This window comes from Pan paniscus, chromosome 10 (assembly GCF_029289425.2).
Source record: "Pan paniscus chromosome 10, NHGRI_mPanPan1-v2.0_pri, whole genome shotgun sequence".
Lineage (NCBI taxonomy): Eukaryota > Metazoa > Chordata > Mammalia > Primates > Hominidae > Pan > Pan paniscus.
Genome location: NC_073259.2, coordinates 77,950,457 through 77,976,248, shown reverse-complemented (window position 1 = coordinate 77,976,248; position 25,792 = coordinate 77,950,457). Strand labels below are relative to the sequence as shown.

The 25,792-nt window shown below is 40.5% G+C and overlaps 1 protein-coding gene across 1 annotated transcript in view; it reads right to left on the bottom strand.

Moving 5' to 3' along the window:
* Positions 1-25,792, bottom strand: part of MYRFL (myelin regulatory factor like) — a 133,433-nt gene that overhangs the window by 9,472 nt on the left and 98,169 nt on the right. The window contains exons 14-19 of the mRNA XM_055096496.2: positions 23,480-23,643; positions 22,474-22,537; positions 17,688-17,773; positions 14,099-14,173; positions 13,951-14,003; positions 13,654-13,833 (exon numbers count right to left, since the gene is read on the bottom strand). Coding sequence (XP_054952471.1) covers positions 13,654-13,833; positions 13,951-14,003; positions 14,099-14,173; positions 17,688-17,773; positions 22,474-22,537; positions 23,480-23,643 — 622 coding nt within the window. The remainder of the gene's footprint in view (positions 1-13,653; positions 13,834-13,950; positions 14,004-14,098; positions 14,174-17,687; positions 17,774-22,473; positions 22,538-23,479; positions 23,644-25,792) is intronic.

Below are 25,792 nucleotides of genomic sequence, written 5' to 3'. Positions count from 1 at the left end.
GCTCATATGAAGTTGCAAAGGAGTAGGGACATACTCATTAGTCATATTTATTTTTTCTGAGTGAAAGCAAAGGCTATGAAAAAATATAACATTTGGACACTAGCAAGGAGAAAGAACTACCCCTGGAGATCCCAGGAGAAAGCATGGAGATAGGAGATGGACTGTTTCATAGAATAATCCCTTTAGAGTTGAGTCCAGGTAGCACCACGGCCTAGCATCAAATGTATATTGGTCCCTATTGGTTTTTCAACCCTTCCTACTTCTGTGACCTCTCTGCTGCTTAATATATCCTGTTAAAATAGAGAATAGGTCCAAGGGCAGTGGAGAGAGTGGGTAAAAATGAAGAAAAATAGGAGCAAAACTATTCCTACAGTAAAATAATGAAACATTAACCTTCTTCATACAAGTAGAGTTTGTGGTCTCTAAAGATAAGCAAAACTTATTTAAAAAATTAAGCATGCCTTCCCAATTGCTTAATAACTTGAATATGAAATGTTAGAGGAAATTCTGTGGGACATATATTTTTGCACTGAAGGATAACAATGATAATTACACCTACTATTTGTTAACACCTACTCCTCATTGAACATTGTTCTGAGTGCCTTACGAAAGTCCAAGAGTGAGGTTATCCCCGCTTGACAGATAAGCTAAGTGAGGCACTAAGGACTCAGCTTGTGGATAGGAATAAAGAGTTTCCAATTCAAACTATCATCTGATTCCAGAGTCCACAATTTTGCTATTCTGGGAAAATGTGAAATGTGATCCATGTAGGAAAAAAATTGAGCTTAAATTCTAAGGCAGGGGTGTCCAGTCTTCTGGCTTCCCTAGGCCACATTGGAAGAAGAATTGTCTTGGGCCACACATAAAACACACTAACACTAATGATAGCTGAAGGGCTAAAAAAAAAAAAAAATTACAAAAAAAAAATCTCATAATGTTTTAAGAAAGTTTACAAATTTGTGCTGAGCCACATTCAAAGCCGTCCTGGGCCGCCTGTGGCCGGCCCATGGGCCGCGGGTTGGACAAGCTTGGTCTAAAGTAAGGCCTGAGATGCAGCCAGCTGAAGGGAGGAATCAGGCTGCTGGCGTGGGGCCAGAGCAGGCTTGTAGGGAGGGAGCCCAGGGAGTGACTAGGCTCCTGTCATCACCCAAAAGGCATTTTAAATGCAATTTTGGAAAGGTAACCATTCAGATGATTGTTGTTAAGGCTATTTTTTTAATGTATCTTTTTAAAGTAGATAGTGAAAGCAATCATTTAGTGGGTCGCTAAGTACACCTAACAAAATAACTTTATGAAGTTTTGGCAGTCTTTTTTTTTTTTTAATTTGCAGATTTAGATCTATGTTCAAGTTTCAGTATCCAATTTCAGGATAGAAAGCAAAAGCAACAGTACACAATACTTGGGGACAATCACTCCTAAACATCCCTATCCTGGTTACAACTCCTTTCACTAGGTGGAATGACTAGTTTACTTACCCATTCACCTAACTGTGAGCTCCTTGAAGACTACATCCTGTTCACTGTTGTATCCCAGATAGGGTAATGCTGGGCTCACAGTGGTGCTCAATGAATATGGGTGAAAGGATGGAAGGAAGAGAGCCAGGGAAAGAGTACGGAAAAGAAGAGGGAAGACCAATTTAACCTCCAAAAAACTTTCCTCTTACACATTCACAGGGAAAGTTCCCAGGGGAAGGGTGCAGAGGGATGCTGAGAAAGAACATGGGAAGCTAGACTCCTTATTCTGTTAGCAAAAGGAAGCAAGACAGAACTGGAAGGCAGGGCAAGTTTCTGAACCCAACATGGTGCTTTCCATTAAGAAGAAATGGGTCCTGATATATGAGGAGTTTCTAGAAAATTGAATATTTTTTTTCCTTTACATGTAAACATATATGTTGCCAAAAAGGCCTCCAGATTTCTTGGATTCTAGCTATTCCAGTAATAATTTTCAAACATGTCTCTACTATTAGTTTTGCTTAAGACTGCTTCCACAGGAGGTTGTAAATTTACAAGGCAAATGAGGCATAAAGAGAAGTGGAAACCAGGACTTCTCTATCCTGTGTGTTTTCTTCTCCTACCTTTTGTCCTACTTGCCTGCTGAATTTGCAGAAAAAGAGCTCGTTATAAATTCTGGCAACAGAACTACAGATTTGTCTTCTTCCACAGAACTGTGTTTTCAGGTCCTGGAGACATAGAACCCTATGAATACAATTGAGTACCTGGTGGGGTAAGGTTTTTTTAAAAAAACAGCAATAAATAGGTGGGAATGAGGAAAGATAATCTTGCAGATCAGAATTATAAAAATGACTTTTCAAACGCAAGAAATAAAATTTAAATCTCCCATAAAACACCTTCCATTTGACACTTCTCTGAAACAAGACTATTTGACTCTGAAAGGCTGGTTATAGGAAAACCATAAATCTTCCAGGAGTCATACAGGAAGTCATAAAGTCATACTTTCAGCACCTTCTAGGGTTGATCTCATTTTACAAATGCCTTCCAGTGATATTCATTATAAGCTTCATATAGTACATCCCCTGCGGTTTTCATTATAAAGTTGGAGATATATTTCACGATTGGTAGATGAGCTCTCCCAATAAACTAAATTAGAAACTTCTGGAGAGTAAAGATTTAGGATGGTACCCAAAAAAAGCATACTCCTGTCATGGTAGAAGGTGTATATTGCACTACTTGTAAGACTGTGTTGTACTTGTACTGGCTGAGTCCAGTACAGCATCTTGGATACATTTCTCTTCCCTTCACTGAACCAGACTCATGCACTATGAAGAAGCCAATGAGCCCCACCAGTCGATGGCTGAGTTCTTTAAAACGGGGGACCATTTTCTTCTGGCCATTCACTTTTCTCAGAGTCATGGTCTCCAAAACAAAATGAGCATGAATTCCAGATTTTTTTTAAATCTTCACCAACTCTAATATATTCTATAGAATTCCATAGATGCTTTTCTCCACAGGCTCTTTACTTTTTAATATCTAACTCTCCTGTCTACTTAAATCTTTACTGGTTTAAGTAGATTAAAATCTAATTCATCACATTCAGATGGTTCCTTAGAGTAGAAGCTCAATATTCCAAAATACTCACTTTCCACTTCCTGATTAGCCTTACCCAAACTTTTTATTAAGTGAGGGGGAGAGGAAGAGATAACCTTTCTGAAAGACACTTTACACAGATATGATCAACTTTGGCCCAAAAGAAGAATAATGACATGAGCTCAGCATGTCATAAAAATGCTGATTTCCCTTCACTTATTTTATTATAGTCTTACTCCTCAGGGAGGAGGCTCATAAATGTGTTTAGGGGTTTAGTAAACTGTTAGATATTACTCTGCATCCCACTGAGAGCTTTTCTAAGTTTTTTTTGTTACTCTTGAATTTCTTTTTTATTTTTATTCCTTAATTTTTAATTGGTCTTTCATGCCTTAGAAACATCTGGCTGAAAAGAATACTTTCCTAGACTTCTCCTCTTTTGTATTTAGAAGCCCGGTGTTATACAGTACCTTGAACAGAGGGGAAGAGTAAACCAGCAGCAGAAGAGAAGAGGCTTTGCTCAGACTCCAAAATATCCCACATCAGGGACATTGCAATGGACAGAGGCAAACTTGCCAGGAGGAGGCAGAAGGGGCCATAGAGTGGATACTTTCTGCACCTTCTAGAGTTGATCTCAGGTACATGCACAGCCCACGTCCAAATCAATGGAGGCAGGATGGCAAATGGGAAGGAATCCAGGACAGGGAAGTGGGGGACCCAGATTTCAATTCCAACTTTTCTAGAAACTCAACTGAGGAATCTTAAGCAAGGTCCAGTGCCTCCATTTCATCAGCTGCAAAATGGGTAATTTGGTATAAATCAGCAGTTCTCCTGACATGGGGTCCTTGGAACCTTGGGTGATTGCATAAAGGGGTCTGTGGTGTTGTCTGTAGACTTGAAAAGCAACATATCTCCTATAGATTTGTACTATTTTTCAAACGCCACTGTTGGAGTAATAAAAACAATTCAGTTAAAAGCTTAACTGAACTTATAGTTACATTTGTTCTTTATGTATTTTCTCAATCACATCATTGTAAAAGTAGGCTTATAGTGGATTCTCGGGGCCAAAAAGTCAGGTGCCACTTGTGTAGCTGTTCTCTGAGATTCTGTGACTAAATTTCCAAAAGTTTTTGGGTTTTCTGAAGACAAAAGGGAATCAAACATTTGAATTCTTTCCATTTTTCTCCAGTTGACAAAAGGAAGAGGGAACAACTTTCCCAGTGTATCACAGAGCCTAGTAAGGCAGAACATAAATTTCATTTGTAGTCAAAGAAGCTGTTAGTTCTGTCTAGGTGGACACAGCCTGGCACCATGGAGCAAATTTTCTTTCCTTGGGAATCACTTCTTTCTTTAGAAGTTTACATAGCTATAGAAACAAGATGAGCAGACACTCATCTTGTTTCTAGGCTATTGCTTTTAGGGGAACATTTCTAAAAACAATAATAAATTAGTATACATTTGGAAGAATTGTATATAATCTTATGGACATGATTACACTTGTAGCCCTTTATTAAGTTTCTATAATTTTTTTAACATGAAAATTCTGTATTGTCACAGAGAGCAACGAGCCTTGATCTGGTTTAATAAGGGCTATTCTTCCCAATACAGTCATGCATTGCTTAACTACATGAAGCTGTGAAATATGTCATTAGGCAATTTCACTGTTGTACAAACATCACAAAGTGTACTTCACAAACCTAGATTGTATAGCCTACTACACACCTAGGCTATATTGCTTCTTGGCTGCAAACCTGTACAGCATGTTACTGTAAATACTGTTGGCAATTGTAACACAATGGTAAGTATTTGTGTATCTAAATATTTCTAAATGTAGAAAGGGTACAGTAAAAAATAAAGTATAAAAGACAAAAACTAGTCCACCTGTGTAGGGAATTTACCATGAATGGAGCTTACAGGGCTGGAAGTTGCTCTGAGTCAATCAGTGAGTGAGCGGTGAGTGAATCTGAAGGCCTGGGACACTACTGTAAACTTTATAAACACCATATATTTAGGCTATACTAAATTTATTTTTACAATTTTCTTTCTTCTAATTAACCTTAGCTTACTATAACTTTTTTACTTTATAAACTTCTAAATTTTAAAAAACTTTTTGACTCTTGTAATAACACTTAGCTTAAAACACAAACACATTGTACAGCTGTACAAAGATATTTTCTTTCTATCTTTATTTTATTTTATTTTATTTTTCACATTTTAAATATCTATTTTATTTTCTTTAAAAAAATTTGTATTAATGAGTAGTGAATGTACATCATGGTAATTTAATACAGTCATATAATGTATAAAGGTCATATTAGTGTAACTTGGGATATCCATCACTTTTTTAAAATTATACTTCAAGTTGTAGGATACATGTGCAGAATGTGCAGGTGTGTTACATAGGTATACACACGCCTTGGTGGTTTGCTGCACGCATCAACCCGTCATCTACATTAGGTATTTCTCCTAATGCTATCCCTCCCCTAGCCCAAGGGATATCCATTACTTTAAATATTTGTCTTTTCTTTTCTTTTTTTTTCTTTTATTATTATACTTTAAGTTTTAGGGTACATGTGCACATTGTGCAGGTTAGTTACATATGTATACATGTGCCATGCTGGTGTGCTGCACCCATTAACTCGTCATCTAGCATTAGGTATATCTCTCAATGCTATCCCTCCCCCCTCCCCCAACCCCACAACAGTCCCCAGAGTGTGATGTTCCCCTTCCTGTGTCCATGTGATCTCATTGTTCAGTTCCCACCTATGAGCGAGAATATGCGGTGTTTGGTTTTTTGTTCTTGCGATGGTTTACTGAGAATGATGATTTCCAATTTCATCCATGTCCCTACAACGGACATGAACTCATCATTTTTTATGGCTGCATAGTATTCCATGGTGTATATGTGCCACATTTTCTTAATCCAGTCTATCATTGTTGGACATTTGGGTTGGTTCCAAGTCTTTGCTATTGCGAATAGTGCCGCAATAAACATATGTGTGCATGTGTCTTTATAGCAGCATGATTTATAGTCCTCTGGGTATATACCCAGTAATGGGATGGCTGGGTCAAATGGTATTTCTAGTTCTAGATCCCTGAGGAATTGCCACACTGACTTCCACAATGGATGAACTAGTTTACATTCCTACCAACAGTGTAAAAGTGTTCCTGTTTCTCCACATCCTCTCCAGCATCTGTTGTTTCCTGACTTTTTAATGATTGCCATTCTAACTGGTGTGAGATGGTATCTCATTGTGGTTTTGATTTGCATTTCTCTGATGGCCAGTGATGATGAGCATTTTTTCATGTGTGTTTTGGCTGCATAAATGTCTTCTTTTGAGAAGTGTCTGTTCGTGTCCTTTGCCTACTTTTTGATGGGGTTGTTTGTTTTTTTCTTGTAAATTTGTTTGAGTTCATTGTAGATTCTGGATATTAGCCCTTTGTCAGATGAATAGGTTGTGAAAATTTTCTCCCATTTTGTAAGTTGCCTGTTCACTCTGATGGTAGTTTCTTCTGCTGTGCAGAAGCTCTTTAGTTTAATTAGATCCCATTTGTCAATTTTGGCTTTTGTTGCCATTGCTTTTGGTGTTTTAGACATGAAGTCCTTGCCCATGCCTATGTCCTGAATGGTAATGCCTAGGTTTTCTTCTAGGGTTTTTATGGTTTTAGGTCTAACATGTAAGTCTTTATTCCATCTTGAATTAATGTTTGTATAAGGTATAAGGAAGGGATCCAGTTTCAGCTTTCTACATATGGCTAGCCAGTTTTCCCAGCACCATTTATTAAATAGGGAATCCTTTCCCCATTGCTTCTTTTTCTCAGGTTTGTCAAAGATCAGATAGTTGTAGATATGCGGCGTTATTTCTGAGGGTTCTGTTCTGTTCCATTGATCTATATCTCTGTTTTGGTACCAGTACCATGCTGTTTTGGTTACTGTAGCCTTGTAGTATAGTTTGAAGTCAGGTAGTGTGAAGCCTCCAGCTTTGTTCTTTTGGCTTAGGATTGACTTGGTGATATGGGCTCTTTTTTGGTTCCATATGAACTTTAAAGTAGTTTTTTCCAATTCTGTGAAGAAAGGCATTGGTAGCTTGATGGGGATGGCATTGAATCTGTAAATTACCTTGGGCAGTATGGCCATTTTCACGATATTTATTCTTCCTATCCATGAGCATGGAATGTTCTTCCATTTGTTTGTATCCTCTTTTATTTCCTCGAGCAGCGGTTTGTAGTTCTCCTTGAAGAGGTCCTTCACATCCCTTGTAAGTTGGATTCCTAGGTATTTTATTCTCTTTGAGGCAATTGTGAATGGGAGTTCACTCATGATTTGGCTCTCTGTTTGTCTGTTGTTGGTGTATAGGAATGCTTGTGATCTTTGCACATTGATTTTGTACCCTGAGACTTTGCTGAAGTTGCTTATCAGCTTAAGGAGATTTTGGGCTGAGACAATGGGGTTTTCTAGATATACAATCATGTCATCTGCAAACAGGGACAATTTGACTTCCTCTTTTCCTATTTGACTACCCTTTATTTCCTTCTCCTGCCTAATTGCCCTGGCCAGAACTTCCAACACTATGTTGAATAGGAGTGGTGAGAGAGGGCATCCCTGTCTTGTGCCAGTTTTCAAAGGGAATGCTTCCAGTTTTTGCCCATTCAGTATGATATTGGCTGTGGGTTTGTCATAGATAGCTCTTATTATTTTGAAATATGTCCCATCAATACCTAATTTATTGAGAGTTTTTAGCATGAAAGGTTGTTGAATTTTGTCAAAGGCCTTTTCTGCATCTATTGAGATAATCATGTGGTTTTTGTCTTTGGCTCTGTTTATATGCTGGATTACATTTATTGATTTGCGTATATTGAACCAGCCTTGCATCCCAGGGATGAAGCCCACTTGATCATGGTGGATAAGCTTTTTGATGTGCTGCTGGATTCGGTTTGCCAGTATTTTATTGAGGATTTTTGCATCAATGTTCATCAAGGATATTGGTCTAAAATTCTCTTTTTTGGTTATGTCTCTGCCAGGCTTTGGTATCAGAATGATGCTGGCCCCATAAAATGAGTTAGGGAGGATTCCCTCTTTTTCTATTGATTGGAATAGTTTCAGAAGGAATGGTACCAGTTCCTCCTTGTACCTCTGGTAGAATTTGGCTGTGAATCCATCTGGTCCTGGACTCTTTTTGGTTGGTAAGCTATTGATTATTGCCACAATTTCAGATCCTGTTATTGGTCTATTCAGAGATTCAACTTCTTCCTGGTTTAGTCTTGGGAGAGTGTATGTGTCCAGGAATTTATCCATTTCTTCTAGATTTTCTAGTTTATTTGCGTAGAGGTGTTTGTAGTATTCTCTGATGGTAGTTTGTATTTCTGTGGGATCGGTGGTGATATCCCCTTTATCATTTTTTATTGCGTCTATTTGATTCTTCTCTCTTTTTTTCTTTATTAGTCTTGCTAGCGGTCTATCAATTTTGTTGATCCTTTCAAAAAACCAGCTCCTGGATTCATTAATTTTTTGAAGGGTTTTTTGTGTCTCTATTTCCTTCAGTTCTGCTCTGATTTTAGTTATTTCTTGCCTTCTGCTAGCTTTTGAATGTGTTTGCTCTTGCTTTTCTAGTTCTTTTAATTGTGATATTAGGGTGTCAATTTTGGATCTTTCCTGCTTTCTCTTGTGGGCATTTAGTGCTATAAATTTCCCTCTACACACTGCTTTGAATGCGTCCCAGAGATTCTGGTATGTTGTGTCTTTGTTCTCATTGGTTTCAAAGAACATCTTTATTTCTGCCTTCATTTCGTTATGTACCCAGTAGTCATTCAGGAGCAGGTTGTTCAGTTTCCATGTAGTTGAGCGGTTTTGAGTGAGATTCTTAATCCTGAGTTCTAGTTTGATTGCTCTGTGGTCTGAGAGATAGTTTGTTATAATTTGTGTTCTTTTACATTTGCTGAGGAGAGCTTTACTTCCAAGTATGTGGTCAATTTTGGAATAGGTGTGGTGTGGTGCTGAAAAAAATGTATATTCTGTTGATTTGGGGTGGAGAGTTCTGTAGACGTCTATTAGGTCCGCTTGGTGCAGAGCTGAGTTCAATTCCTGGGTATCCTTGCTGACTTTCTGTCTCGTTGATCTGTCTAATGTTGACAGTGGGGTGTTAAAGTCTCCCATTATTAATGTGTGGGAGTCTAAGTCTCTTTGTAGGTCACTCAGGACTTTATGAATCTGGGTGCTCCTGTATTGGGTGCATATATATTTAGGATAGTTAGCTCTTCTTGTTGAATTGATCCCTTTACCATTATGTAATGGCCTTCTTTGTCTCTTTTGATCTTTGTTGGTTTAAAGTCTGTTTTATCAGAGACTAGGATTGCAACCCCTGCCTTTTTTTGTTTTCCATTTGCTTGGTAGATCTTCCTCCATCCTTTTATTTTGAGCCTATGTGTGTCTCTGCACGTGAGATGGGTTTCCTGAATACAGCACACTGATGGGTCTTGACTCTTAATCCAATTTGCCAGTCTGTGTCTTTTAATTGGAGTATTTAGTCCATTTACATTTAAAGTTAATAGTGTTATGTGTGAATTTGATCCTGTCATTATGATGTTAGCTGGTTATTTTGCTCATTAGTTGATGCAGTTTCTTCCTAGTCTTGATGGTCTTTACATTTTGGCATGATTTTGCAGTGGCTGGTACCGGTTGTTCCTTTCCATGTTTAGTGCTTCCTTCAGGAGCTCTTTTAGGGCAGGCCTGGTGGTGACAAAATCTCTCAGCATTTGCTTGTCTGTAAAGTATTTTATTTCTCCTTCACTTATGAAGCTTAGTTTGGCTGGATATGAAATTCTGGGTTGAAAATTCTTTTCTTTAAAAATGTTGAATATTGGCCCCCACTCTCTTCTGGCTTGTAGGGTTTCTGCTGAGAGATCCGCTGTTAGTCTGATGGGCTTCCCTTTGAGGGTAACCCGACCTTTCTCTCTGGTTGCCCTTAACATTTTTTCCTTCATTTCAACTTTGGTGAATCTGACAATTATGTGTCTTGGAGTTGCTCTTCTCGAGGAGTATCTTTGTGGTGTTCTCTGTAGTTCCTGAATCTGAATGTTGGCCTGTCTTGCTAGATTGGGGAAATTCTCCTGGATAATATCCTGCAGAGTGTTTTCCAACTTGGTTCCATTCTCCCCATCACTTTCAGGTACACCAATCAGACGTAGATTTGGTCTTTTCACATAGTCCCATATTTCTTGGAGGCTTTGCTCATTTCTTTTTATTCTTTTTCCTCTAAACTTTCCTTCTCGCTTCATTTCATTTATTTCATCTTCCATTGCTGATACCCTTTCTTCCAGTTGATTGCATCGGCTCCTGAGGCTTCTGCATTCTTCACGTAGTTCTCGAACCTTGGTTTTCAGCTCCATCAGCTCCTTTAAGCACTTCTCTGTATTGGTTATTCTAGTCATACATTCTTCTAAATTTTTTTCAAAGTTTTCAACTTCTTTGCCTTTGGTTTGAATGTCCTCCCATAGCTCAGAGTAATTTGATCGTCTGAAGCCTTCTTCTCTCAGCTCGTCAAAGTCATTCTCCATCCAGCTTTGTTCCGTTGCTGGTGAGGAGCTGTGTTCCTTTGGAGGAGGAGAGGCGCTCTGATTTTTAGAGTTTCCAGTTTTTCTGTTCTGTTTTTTCCCCATCTTTGTGGTTTTATCTACTTTTGGTCTTTGATGATGGTGATGTACAGATGGGTTTTTGGTGTGGATGTCCTTTCTGTTTGTTAGTTTTCCTTCTAACAGACAGGACCCTCAGCTGCAGGTCTGTTGGAGTACCCTGCAGTGTGAGGTGTCAGTGTGCCCCTGCTGGAGAGTGCCTCCCAGTTAGGCTGCTCGGGGGTCAGGGGTCAGGGACCCACTTGAGGAGGCAGTCTGCCCGTTCTCAGATCTCCAGCTGTGTACTGGGAGAACCACTGCTCTCTTCAAAGCTGTCTGTCAGACAGGGACATTTAAGTCTGCAGAGGTTACTGCTGTCTTTTTGTTTGTCTGTGCCCTGCCCCCAGAGTTGGAGCCTACACAGGCAGGCAGGCCTCCTTGAGTTGTGGTGGGCTCCACCCAGTTCCAGCTTCCCGGCTGCTTTGTTTACCTAAGCAAGCCTGGGCAATGGTGGGCGCCCCTCCCCCAGCCTCGCTGCCGCCTTGCAGTTTGATCTCAGACTGCTGTGCTAGCAATCAGCGAGACTCCATGGGGTAGGACCCTCCGAGCCAGGTGCGGGATGTAATCTCGTGGTGCGCTGTTTTTTAAGCCCGTCGGAAACGCGCAGTATTCGGGTGGGAGTGACCCGATTTTCCAGGTGCCGTCCGTCACCCCTTTCTTTGATTAGGAAAGGGAACTCCCTGACCCCTTGCGCTTCCCGAGTGAGGCAATGCCTTGCCCTGCTTCGGCTCGCGCACGGTGCGCGCACCCACTGACCTGCGCCCACTGTCTGGCACTCCCTAGTGAGATGAACCCAGTACCTCAGATGGAAATGCAGAAATCACCCGTCTTCTGCGTCGCTCAGGCTGGGAGCTGTAGACCGGAGCTGTTCCTATTCCTATATCTTTATTTTATAAGCTTTTTTTATTTAAAAAAATTTTTTACTTTTAAACCTTTTCATTAAAAACTAAAGTACAAATATACACATTAGCCTGGCCTATACAAGGTCAGGATCATCAAGACGTCACCAGGCAATAATAATTTTTCAGCTCAATTATTATCTTATGGGGCCACTAGTGTATATATGGTCCATTGTTGACTGAAACATCATTATGTGGCACATGACTATATTCCCTTGATGTGAACAGCTGGTTACTTCATGAATGAACTTGTTCAGAGGTCAAGAAACCCTTGAAAATGAAGAGTGGACCAGTCTACAACCTCTTCCTATTCAGGATCTGTTATTAGTACATCTCTCATAGGTGAGATGGTCTCTTCTGAGGACCGCTTTGAGAAAAGAACATCAAGTGTCTCCAGCATGGGCTCCCAAAGTAAGAAAAGTGTTTACCAGCCACAAGGTTCCATGTGCTTTCACAAGGGATAAAAGCCTTGGGGATTTCTGTGATAGTCCTAGATTTTTTCATATTTAAAAATATTGAGAATAAGATGACTGAAATGAATTCCTTTCTTTAAAATGAAGCTTTTAGTTCTACTCCATAGTGATGCATCTGCTCCTAAGTTCAATCAAAAATAGTTTTCATGAGAAAAGCTCATTGTCTCCTATTGCTGTAGTGAAAGAACTCTCTGTGTCTCAGCTTCCCCACTGGAAAAAAAAATTGGGATAATAATAGCACCTCGTTTGTAGGCTTGTGAAGATTAAATAATTTACTCATGTAAACTACTTATGACAGTACCTAGCGTAGAGTAATACCTCATTACAACATGATAATCATGATGATGATGACAATTTGTAAAAGTTATTTAACCAAGACTAGGATATGCAATAATGTCAAAAGGGAAAGGAAATTACATTGCACCCCAACATTTCAACCACTGACCGTATTCTATGTAGGTCATTAGCACCACTTATAAGTATTCTGGTTCATCTTCTCCATACATGTTAGATCTGTTCTTCCCCATCCGTTTAAAAATTAGACATGACCAATGTGACGTGACTTGCTTTGGCCAATGAAGTATAAGCAGAGGTGATATGTGTTACATAGGTGGAAGCTTTAAGAGTCGGAACATAATTTGCCTTGTTCTTTTACCACTACTACGGAGACTGTGGAAATAATTATTGTGATGGAATCTTCATCAGCTGGACTTTAAATGACATGATGACCAAGAACTCTCTTTTGATTCACATTTAATATATAGAGTGACTCAGAATTAAATTGTTGCCATAAGAAGCCACTGTTATTTAAGAGTGGTTGTTATGACAGTATCCTAATCAATAAGCCATAGTAATATGTATCCTTATTAGCATCATCATTAATATTACTATTTATTAATATGTATATATAGAATAAAATTTCTAAAAACAATAATAAATTAGTATACATTTGGAAGGCTTGTATGTAATCTTATGGATATGATTACATTTGCAGCCCTTGATTAAGTTTCTATACTTTTTTTTACCATGAAAATTGTGTTACTTGAATAACATTGGTATGTATGTGTGTGTGTGTGTGTCCCTAGGAGGAAGAGGAAAAAGTTATTCTGAAAGTGGAATGCCAGTCTTGTGTTTTTCACTGCCTTAAATCTCACCCTGAACTCTAAATTAGAGTTTCCAAAGTCTCTTACATTTTGCCCTAGTCAGTTTAGGCAGAGAGCCCAGATACCACATCATTTTTTAAACTCTAAATGAGCCAAAAAAATCCACCCACGTGCATGTAATTACTTCGCTTGTGCTACTATTACTATCCTTGTTGGCAATGGACAAATGAGAACCTTTCACTTGGTGAAAATTATAAGTACTTGAATCAACCAAAATTTCATTCCTGGGCAAGGAACTCAATATTACAGATGATTGGCAGTTGTGTATTTGTGTTTTAAAGATTTTGCCACCCCAAATAGAAGCATGGAACCATTATCTGGAACCATTAATGACCATCTAAGTAAATTGTGACAAGAAAAACAACCTCAAGTTCAAAGCTCTAGTTGTTTCTCTTTGAACATCATTTACCTGACCATCGCCTCTGATGGAATTCCTTCTCCTCAGATTGTCTTTGCACAGGACTTGAAGAGACTTCTTTCATTCCCCGGATGGGGCAGCAATAAGTCTCCTGACACGGCAGGATTTCACAGAAAGTAATTTCAGGTACTTGTAAGGAGGCTGGTGTGGTTACCAGGGATGTATTAGGTGCTGCAAGGCATTGGGCAGGGGTGAGGGGAAGCAAGAAGGTTAACCTGAAAGGCTGGTTTCTTCTGTTGACAGTTCACTTGAAACCGGGTTTGAGGGTGAGGAATGTGAAGCCTTTACCTGAGGAGGAGGCTGTGGGCAGCAGAGCCGGCTCCTGTGAGCTTGTGATATTGCTGGAGAAAAAGAATGAAATGATTAATGAAAGAGGGCTGCAAAAATCCTTCTCTCCAAAGGAATTTTAGGCCAGAAAATTGAACTGAACTCTCACCTTGGAGGGAGATTTGGGACACGTCGGTCTTGATCTTTTAAGCTAAGTATATAAAGGGCAACTATCGTCAAAGCACTGTCAAAAAAAAAAAAAAAAAAAAACATTATGTGGCAGATTTGTTTCCAGATATATCTCACACATCCAGCTGGCCAGAGATGTACTCTCACAGGCCACACAGATGGGAGCAGGGGGGAGGGGATGGCCACGGCTGACAGAAACACCATGGAAACCAGCACAGTTATGCTTTTCTGCCCTGGAGAGAAAAAGAGCTCAGAGGCTCCTAGGGTATTCCATGCTGATGGATTTTTCCACATAGAGCAGCCCCCTAGCCCTGGCAAGCTGTCTCAGAGGTGCCTGTCACTAGTGGAAGATTACAAGAGGAAGCATGTAAGTTGCTGGAGGCAACTGCTCCTTGCAGGAAAGAGTCAGAGCACAGTTTGCGTGCCACCGGTGGAGGGCATTGGCACTGTCGCATTGGGAGATGGAAGGCGGCACAGGTCTAGTCAGCTGTGGATGCCAAACCCTCTGGCTGCTTCTCTGACATCTTCCTTCCAGCTGCCTGTCTTTTCAGAGCACAATACACTGAACAGGTCAGAGGAAGGAAAAGAACTGCAAGAAAGTATTTGTTTCCACACTGTGAGACTTGAAAAATAACGAGGGTGTCTTCTCCCCCATCACTGGAACTTACTTACATAAACAAATGGAAGCTTTCCTTAAGAGTTCCGAGCCTTGGGAAGCTATTCCCAACAATCCTCATGCATCCAAATACTTAGTGTTCTCCTCTTTGGGGGACATCTTCAGAACCCTCTCACAAGTCACACAGAAAGTCTGCTGATGGCTTTACAGCACTGTTTTGTGCTAGGCTTGAAAGAGTTACCTGACTTGACTTCTTGCCAGTTTGACTTCACACCTGGTTCTCCAAACTTGACTCCTCATTATTTTGCTTCCCATCAAAGGTGCTGGATTTACCATCATTAGGATACACAAAAAAACTGTGCCATATGTGCTTATAAAGAACAAATTCCCAAAGTGTTCTCAGCAGCAGCTGGTTTGCTGCCCAGCAGGCACAGCCCTGCCTGGGAAAAGTGATGATGAACCCCAAAGATGCTGTCAGAGAGAGTTTATAGTGTCATCGTGGCAACTGTTTGCTGTGGTCCAGTTAATAGAGGCAGGAGGCAGAGAAATCCTAGCCAAACAGGGTTGGGTCCCCAGTGAAACCCCACCTTCAAGCCAAAACCAGCCTGAAACCCACAGCCCAGAGTGAGAACTTCTATTCCTGATTTTTTCCCACTCTCTCCCAAGTGGGTCTTTCTGAATAATGCCTTTCAACTAATCAAATGTTGCCTTTTCCGATACTACCTATGGCCTGCCGTGCCCCTATCCTGTGCCTATAAAAACATCAGACTCAGTCAGTAGAGACAGAGATAACCTGAATTTGGGGAAGAGATGACCTGACTTCAGGGAAGAGACAACCTGACTTCAGGAAAGACGACCTGAACTTTCTGTCCCTTTTTCAGCTCCCCTCTTTGCTGAGAGCTGTTTTCTTTGCTCAGTAAAATTCTCTGCTTTCATCACTCTTCAATCATCAGCGTGACCTCATTCTTCTCAGACGCTGGACAAGAGCTTGGGACTCACCGAGCATGGGTACCCAGAAAGGCTGTATCATTGGCCCTTTGCCTTCACCAGTGGAGGGCAGCTGCCCCATGTGACAAAGCCAGGGGTCAACTGAGCTGCTAACACTCTGCTGTTCATTGGGCTGCAGATGGCAGAGCTAAAAACACTGATTAGCACCTAACACCCCCTCTGGGGCTTCAGGGTCCCAGGCACCCTCACCAGGGCACTGCCCCATTCCCCTTGGGGTGACATGCCTGGACTGGCTATGAGCCCTGCATGGAGATTGCTCCTGTATCAGCACCTGGAGTGGCCGACCAAACCCTGCACTCATTCTCTTATGTGCTCCCACTCAGCTGACCACAGCGGGTCAAGGAGATGGGGCACCACTGCTGTGAGTCCAGCGAAAAGGCTGAGAAAAGTCCTGTGTCACAGTCTCCCCTTCTTTGTTCTCCTACCTCTCCCACTCTCCATCTCCCCATTCCAATTCTAACATACTCTTTATGATTTGTGTCCAGCATCTGCCTCAACGCATAGCCCAGAAAACTTCTAGGACCATATAATGAAATGGACATCTGTTCCATTCTTTGGGGGCAAACCCTGGTTTTGACCCTACTCAGGTATACCACAGGCCAGAAGCAAGATAATAAACCCAATACCTACCATCTACAGTCTTAGTGGTAAACAATATTGGAAATAATAAGATCTAATAAGCATGTTTAAAAAGCAGTCTCTTTACCTTACAATTAGACTTCTTATAACTTTTCCATCAGGCTGGGAATCTGTGTCTCTAGAGAATACTAAGTATGTCCACTAAGATAGAGGTTCACACTCTCCTGAGTTGGGAATCCCAGCAGGAGAAGACAGGCACACTTGGGAGAATAAGAAAAGTGCAAAGGTTTATAATGGGAATTCTAGGTAGTGGTGTCAAATACTTGGGTATCTCCCTACAGTGGGCAGTAGCAAGTCAAAAGCAAAAACACTAAGGAACAAGAAGGGCACAGATAAAGCTACACTATCTTCTGTAGCTAGGACGCTGCTTTAGGTCAAGGAACTGGAAGCACCTTGAGACCACAGCTTGCTTTGCCCCTGAGAATAATTGTCTCCCCTAAGACAGGCCCCAGAAGCCAGTCCTTTCCCATGCTAACAAAGCATTTTTTGAGTGACAGATAAATACCCTTTCACCATATGAATAGTCAGACTAAGAAAAAAACAGGTGCACTCAAAGGCCCAGAGAAGACAGGCAAGAGAACACAGCAAGATGACCAGGTTTCAAAGGCCCAGTGTGGTGGGGGAGGGGAATCATAGCAGCAGAAGCCTAGAGGCCTGAGAAAGGGCCCTGCATTCTAGCAAAGGCTGCCTCCCGCCTTTGCGGGCTGCAGAGGCGGTATGGTGTCAAAAGTTGCCCAATTTGCATAGCAAATACTGCTGTCCTCACTGTATTTGCTTGGTTTAACTGCTTAGTATATTTGGCTACAATTCCATCACATGATATATCTTGGTGTCCCTTTGGTGAAAAGTCTTCCCTGAAGAATCCCGAAGAGTTACCATAAATATGAGTGACCAGGGGAGAGTGGATTATACTTGATTTCCTATTTACTCCTTTCTCCAAGGTCAACAGAAAAGAAAACAGAGTTTGAGAAAACTCTTTGTTTGCAAAGCTAAGAAAGACTTACACACACACACACACACAAACACACACACACACACACACGAAAGGCACAGTTTGCTGCTAAACATAGCAGTTAATTGAAAAAAAATCATGTCACATTTAAGGCAGAAAGCCTGTGCTTTTTTCTTCAAAATAAGTGTTTTCAAAAAGGGTTCCCTCATTTCTATGCTATCAGAGTTCAGTGTCTAGTTTAAAGGGCTTCTTGTCTTCAAAGTAAACAGGCCAGTCCCCAATTCATATGTGATCAAAGAAACATGGGAAGGAACAAAAGAGCTTGACATGGCATAACAGTGAACTTTTTCTTACCAAAATGCCATCACAGCAATCAGAGTTATAACCAAGGTCTGGAAAACCCAATTAGGACACGCCTGTCTTTTTCCTGAAAAATAAACCTATAAAAAGGTTCAGTAATGAGCAGTGATAAATTAGCAACTCTAACTGTGAGAAGGGAGCCTGGAGAACTGCTCCCAGCAGGGGTATTTGCTGCTCTCTTGGGATAGTTTGAGTGCTTGCCTCAATTTACATCTCTTTCCTCCTCCCTGCCTCTCTGAAAACAACATTCTTTCAAAGTCTATCTCAAGTACCTCCCTTTCCTTGAAATTCCAAGCTACAGCAATCTCCCTTTTCCCAGACATCCTGCAGACAATGATCTTTGCCATTCATTGGGCACTTATCTTTGCAGTTTTATGAGAAACGGGGACCTGAGATGAGATGTTGTCAGACCACAGATGTCCATCTCTTTGAGTAGGATACTTCTGAAAATCAAAAGATCTTCAAGACATGAAGAGATGAATTCCAATGGAATGATTTCAGGTATCATGACAAATTATGAAAAAGGTTTTTACAGAATGAAATCCCACTAAACACTTTTTAAAATTATAACACCAGTATTCAATTTGTCACCTGTATATACAGATATCTCTGGGCCTGTGTCTTATTTGTTCTAATATTCATTCAACAATATTTATTGAGCAGTATTATGTACAACACTATAGGAGACATGAAAATTAGTAAATTATAGTCTCCAGGACGTGAATGAGACAAAACTTTAGGACTGATACATATTGGCATAAAAACTTGCATATGGGGAACAGGCCAAGAGCTGCAGAATAACAGCTGTGGAATTGCTGGGGAATCTGGCTGAAGAGATAGAAGTTTTCTGCCCACTTAAATGAGGTGCTACTTAAATATGAGTTTCCTATAAATGCAATAAGGAGTATTATATCTGCTCACTTCTGGGGATATGGGATAGAGTCATGCTTTTGGTTATTAGGGTATTAGAATAAGGTGGTAATAGTTTTAAATTGGTTCTTGGTTTAATTTATTGGGCTAGTTATCTGACTAAAGCAAATGTTCTTCAATGTAACATAGGGTAGGGGCATAGGATTCACTATACCATTTTTACCAAGTACACAGACCCTTAGGGCTATTGTAACTGAGTCATCTGTAAGTACAGCTGGAAGCTGCTCTGATGACCAAGAAGTCAATGGTTTATACTGTTCTAAGGTCTCACAGAAACTGTTCGGAGGACGTCTTAATAGTGTACTGCACAGAGAAGAAACTCAGTGAAATTTGTTGAATTGACTGGAATTAAATAGGATTAGTCTCAGGGTAAGTGCTTTCCCCTTCAACCTACCCCCACAGCTGCTGAATTATTTTAAGTCTCCATGCTTTTCCTCAAAATCCTTTGACCTAATATAGAGAAATGGCCTAAGACCTGGAGTCAGACTTAGAGTTGAGTCTTCAAGTTATCTAAATGTTATTGATCCTCATTTTCTTTATCAGTAAAATAGGAATAATAAAATAATGCCTGCCTACTTTTTGGAGTTATTAGGCATATCCAATGAACAGTGTAATGGCTCTCAAATTAAGGTGTGCATAGAATTACTATGGTGCTTGAGAAAACCCTAAATGCCCTAAATGTAAAACTCTGATTCAATAGGTTTTATTCAGGGGAGGGTAGGGACTGGGAACCTGTAAGAGGTAGGACAATAAAAAGTATTTATCCATGTTCTTTTTTTTTTCTTTTTTCTTAGACAGGGTCTTGCTTTGTCACCAATGCTGGAGTGCAATGGCATAATTTTGCCTCACTGCAGCCTCTACCACCTGGGCTCAAGCGATCCTCCCACCTCAGCCTCCCTAGTAACTGCAACTATAGCCACCAAACCCAGTTAATTTTTTAATTTTTTGTAGCTATGGGGTCTCACTGTGTTGTCCAGGCTAGTCTTGAACTCCTGGGCTCAAGTGATCCACCCACTCTGGCCTCCCAAAATATTAGGATTACAAGCGTGAGCCACCATGCCCAGCCGTCTTCATTCCTTCCCTTTCCCTCTCCTCCTCCAAATAGTCAGTGAATTCTTATTTGAACCCTGGGGAGCTTCCTATCTCATCCTGAGTCCTACGTATAGCAAGAATGACCCACCTACCTCTTGGAGGTGGAGAAAGAGAGGGAAAAAAGAGGAACCCTACTGACTGAATGAGAGCTACATCAGGAGACTTCAATCTTCCTCCAGAATGAACACCATCTTGGCCAGCATTGGGAGCTGTGTGGAAGTAAAGGCAGGTCCCAGCCAGGCTTCTTACCATCTGGTAAGACCCACTAACTGCTCACAGCATCAATTTGCTCATTAACAAGACCCTCACCCTACCCCAGAATACCACTCCCCACTCACACACAAGCATTTCCATGACCCACAGAGTCCCCAAGGAACAGAGGACAACTAGGAGATGGGTCGTGGCATGGAAGGAAAAGTCAACCTCACGGGAAGAGCTCAGATCTGTTAGCAGGTCAGCACAGAGGGAGCAAGCACTTTGGTTATTTGTGTTTTATTGAGCTCCCTGGACAAGTCTGAAATGAGATTCACTAAAATATTGAGTTTGAACACGTTAATAACAACCTATTATGCAGCCCTTTCTATGTGCCATGCACCCTTCTAAGTGCTTTACATATATCAATTTATTTAATCCTCACAATAATCCTCTACAACCCTATGAAGCAAGTACCTTTATCAATCCCATTTTAAAAATAGGGAAAATGAGACACGGGGAAGGCTAAGTTTCATTCGAGATCACACAGCTAATGAATCACACAGCCAGGAATTTGAACCCCACAAAAATTGGCTCCAGAATCTATGCTCTTAACCACAGTGCTATGCTGCCTCCTTTTTACTATCTGTTTTTAAAGAAAGGAAACTATACAACTTAGATATTGTTATTATTCAAAATGCCTTCGTGGCTTCTTTATTTTCAGCCTCATCTTCCACTATCTTCCCTAAACAACTCCCACCTAATCCTTCAAGGAAGCCAGTTCTAGCCACCAGACTTTCATTTATGCCATTCCATCTGTAACTTCTCCTTCAATTTCATTGATGTCTAGCCAAAGCTTACTCCTCCTTTAAGGCTCAACTCTCATAAACCTCCTGACACTCTGAGCCTCTGCAGCATTGATGACATCCAGGTACAACTGTTCTTTGTATTTTTTTCCAATCTTCCCTGGCTACAATGCAATTCCTTAGAAGAGACCTGACTCATCCTTTCTGCCTCCCACATACCCTCTACAGTGACAGCAAGAGGTCTCTGAGTTGAACGGGTGCTCTTTAAGGCCGATGTGAGTCCCTGACCCTGGGACCACACCACAGCTTACACCCCACCCACATACCCAAGACACTGAGCCACTTAATGTTTTTTAATTTAAGTTGTCATACTTCTGGGAATATTTTCATACTGGGCTCTCCACTCATGTATTCATTCGATAAACGTTTTTTGAGTGCCTACTATGTGCTAGTCCCTAGTGACATGAGAGTGAGGAAGGCAGACACAGGGCCTGCTCTCATGAGCCATATATTCTAGTTAATATTCTGAGATAACTGCAAAATAAAGAGAATCTCTTATTTTGCAAGATGGGAGCTACAGAGATTGCAGGTGACCAAACTGCACCTATCAGGGCTGCCATGGATGTGGACGCCATTCCCTCTGTCCCACTGAAAACTGTTGAGTCCAAAGGGTACCTTTCCTACATTCATGTTTTGTGTTTATTGAGTAACCTACCATGTGCTGAGTGCTGTGCAAAGAGCTTTTGCTCCCCTAATCCTAATTTAAATCCCATCAACAATCTTTGTAAATACTATAATTGTCCCTATTTCCCAGTGTGGTTGAGTAACTTGCCCCAGAGCACTTCTACGTATATTTTTACCTGGGTATTTGCGTTTGTCAGTACACTAAGGAGTTTGTCAGCTGCATAATACTTTACTTGGTTTTAGTAGAAGAATTTTGAACTCTTTCTGAATCCTTTCAGAATAATTCAACACAGTACAGCATGAGGAGCAGAGAGTAAACTGAGGCAGTGGCACAAGCATCAAGTCAACTTTTAGTAGGGTGTCATTTAAGGTCATGGATATCTTCCCCAGGGAAGGGCCACCTTTGGGCCACTGCTGGATCAGAGGGAGCAAGCTGAGTTTTGTAGCTACTTACAAAGTGCTGCTAGAAAGGGTGTATTGCAGCTTCTCCCTTACTGATATTTCTCGTGATGGACAGGGTGTCCTTCAAGTTAATAAATGATTAACCTTCGCTTTAACTATAAATACTATCCTACTTAATAAATGCTTTCTTTATTCACTAATAAAACCATCACATTTTAACCTTTGCCAGCAAGTGAATACCTATTCTTCCATTTGCATATTTAGTACTAAATATCAAAGGGAAAAGAGGGATTTGAGGATTAACTAAAGTCCCTTTGGGATCTCCTAAAGCCAAAGATAAGGGGGTGGTGGTCAAGGCATGTACATAGATCTGGCAGCACAAGGCCATCTGTATGCCGAGGCTGCTGACTTTCACCTGAAGGGGACAACATAACCATAAACTTGCAGATCATAATTCTGAGATTGATATACTCTGTACTCGTTTCTCTAAACTTTGCTTTTAAAAGCCATTTAATATCTACTAGAGGGCTAATATTTAAACACATATAGTACACAAGGATGCAAACTAGGGCTTTTCTCGACAAAGAAATGAGAAAAAAATTCTTGACTGATTTCTCTAAAGACTTTTTAAGTAGAAAACATCATTTCCTTTCATTGTAAATGTGTCTAGTTACCTTGTTGTTTTTTTTATGAACGGCCCTTCTTGGAGAAGATGCACTAACGGCTCTGCTAGATTTGCTTTAAAAGAGAGAGAAAATTGGTTACTATTCAAATACCTCTCCAGGAGATACATGACAAAGGCCCAGGCTGTCACTAACATAGCAATACGACTTTCTTTTGCAATACAGTGATATTTTGAAAACAAAAAGTCATGGCAATGGAGAGTTCCTTTTGTGAAAAGGAACTTTAGTAAGTATAACTGAATGAATTAAACATTGTATTTCTCTTTTTCTCAAAACTAAACCCCAGGAAATGCGCATTTACCTTCTTAAGCAATTAAAACAAAATAACAGAAAGTTTTCCCCTTGAGGACCAAACATGGTTTTCTAAATTTAGAAATGACCACTTCTCCTCATTAAAGGAGAAGCCACCCTTATGCTAAAATTTAGCACTTCCTATAACAACTGCTACTAAACAGATGTCTCATGGTTTTTTTCCACTTTTAAAACAGCAACAGGGCCGGGCGTGGTGGCTCACGCCTGTAATCCCAGCACTTTGGGAGGCCGAGGTGGGTGGAACACCTGAGGTCAGGAGTTCAAGACCAGCCTGGCCAACATGGTGAAACCCTGTCTCTACTAAAAATACAAAAATTAGCTGGGCATGGTGGCGGGCACCTGTAATCCCAGCTACTCGGGAGGTTGAGGCAGGAGAATCCCTTGAATCTGGGAGAAGGAGGCTGCAGTGAGCCAAGATTGCGCCATTGTACTCCAGCCTGGACAACAACAGCAAAACTCAGGCTCAAAAAAAAAAAAAAAAAAAAAAACAGCAACAGAAAAAAATAAGAAAGTTATCACATAAGACAATTGTGCTCCAAAATATTCTAAAAGAAAAATGCAGACTTCATTATCAGAAAGTAGCGGTTGCTGTTTGATCAAAAAGACCATTTAGATTGATCTTATTCTGGAAAGAGCTCACTCTCTCCTTTCCCCAAATTTCTATGGCAATCCTGGCTGCATGTACCTGATTGTGCTTGCTTCACTGGCTGATGACTTCCAACTACTGAGCCGCTTTAGCCGGGCCAGCTTTCTGTTCCATATTTCTAACTCTTCTATTCTTTCCTCAAGGTTGTTAGTTAGTTTGCACAGTTGCTTCACTGCACCTACATTTTCCATAAAGATCTGGTCCTAAAAGGGAAAAATCAAACAGAGTGCATAAATTAACAATTTGAGATCACTACAAAGCTGTCTATAGCCCATTCAAAGACAGCTGGATTATACCGTTGAAAATGGTTACAGACACACACATCTTCAAGTTCATTCAAGATAAATCTGGAGAGGTTTGAAACTGAACACGGTCTTGCTAAACTGCTGGCTGTGTAGTAAACTGCTTCTGTTCAATTTCCAATAAAATGAAAATATGACTTTCTAACTCAAAAATGGAGCTGAAGGACATTGGCAAATCTGGAATTGAAAGATTTATTTTCAATGGCCATTATTCCATATTTAAAATCTGAGGCAGGAGAATCGCTTGAACCCCAGGAGGTGGAGGTTGCAGTGAGCTGAGATTGTGCCATTGCACTCCAACCTGGGCAACAAGAGTAAAACTCCATCTCAAAAAAAAAAAAAAAGAAGAAAAAAGAAAGTCAGAACAGTCTTCTGAATGTTGAATTGTCTGTTCATCACCAAAATTCCTAGAAAATGACTCTAGTTCTCCCTAGTAAAATACGCATCAAATTGCTCATGTGAGGGAAGAAGGAACAAAGACCTGGGCTTTTCTCTGAGTTCTGTCACCTGCTAGAAGTGAGACTCCAGACAAAATGCAATAACCTCTCTGTGCTTCCATTTCTTCATCTATAAATGAGAAGATAATTATTGAGGTGTCAATATCTGCTTCAAAATCCAATGAACTATTGTATACTGCTTATATTGTAGCCTAACTAAAAAAAAGCAATTTTTTTTAAAGCACATATTTCTTCCTGTTCACAGAATGTCACTGACACATCAGAAAAAGAAAGGGGAGACCAACCAAACCCAGAGAGTCCAGGCCATCCTCTTCCCCACCCACACACTTCAGTTGTCATATGAACACATATGCCCATTTCTCAGCCATAACAAAAAGCCTGGAAAGCTCTTATCAACTCACATTCCAACCCCATGACCTCTCCTCCTATCTTTCTCTCTGTCTGCAAGTTCAAAATCCCACAGCACTTTCTGAATTGCAGAGAGGCTGGTCCAAGGCTGAGTTCAAGGGCAATAGAGACTGTTTTGTGGTTGAGGGTCAAACTCAGGGCTATGTGCCTTTGAGATTCTTATCATCCAAACTGAAGCTTTGAAGGTTTCGAACACTGTAGAGCAATCACTCAGAAAGAATCAAAAGCTGAACATTCCAGATTCAAGGCTTAGTGTACACAGTTCAAAGACAGATGTATCTCATGATACACTGGAGAACTCTCAGAAACTCCCAGAGCAGCCACACAGATCTGTTGAGGCCCCCTGAACACCCTGCACTCTCCAGTGTTTGAGACCTCATTCCCATAATTACCTAAGACAAAAATGCCTTTCCTCAAGGCCAGTCCAAATCCCATCATACCCAGTATCTCTCCAGAGACCACTAGTCAGAGAGCATCCCTCACTCTACAGTGTCCTCAAAGCATGTTCAATTCTATCACCTGGCCATTTGCCTTGTATCAGGTGTTATATGTCTGTCTCCCACCTGGATCATGAGTTTGTGGCAGGCAGAATTATGTTGATTTATTTGCATATCTCACCAACATTTAGCACATGCCTTTGCCCACTGGAAATGCTCAGTAAGAATGGACACAAGTGAATTGAAAAGTGCTATGAATTAGCAGCTTAGGGAAGCAGAAAACCTTTGTATTTGGGATGTAAAATGACCAAAAGCTTGATTTCTGAGGCCTATGTTTGCTTTAAGAAAACTTACCAAAAAAACACAAAAAATCCAACAACAAAAAAATCATACTTGTATCAGCTTCTCAAATGTCATCAGAAAACCCTACATTTTTCCTGAAGTCTTACCATACGTCCTTCAAAATCCATCCAAATAACAAATTGATAAAACCATCTGGAGTAGAATTTAGCAATATCTAGCAAAATTACATATATTTTTATTTTTGAGCCAGTACACCCACTTCTAGGAGTCTATTCCACAGATCTCCTGGAGAAAAGTAAGAAATAAAAGAGACCACAATCAAACCAAATGTCCATTAATAGGGGAATTGATAATAAACTGTGGTACATTTGCATAGCAGTATACTATGCAACTGTAAAAAGAAAGGAAGAATATCTCTATATACTGTTATGGAGCAAAGTCTGT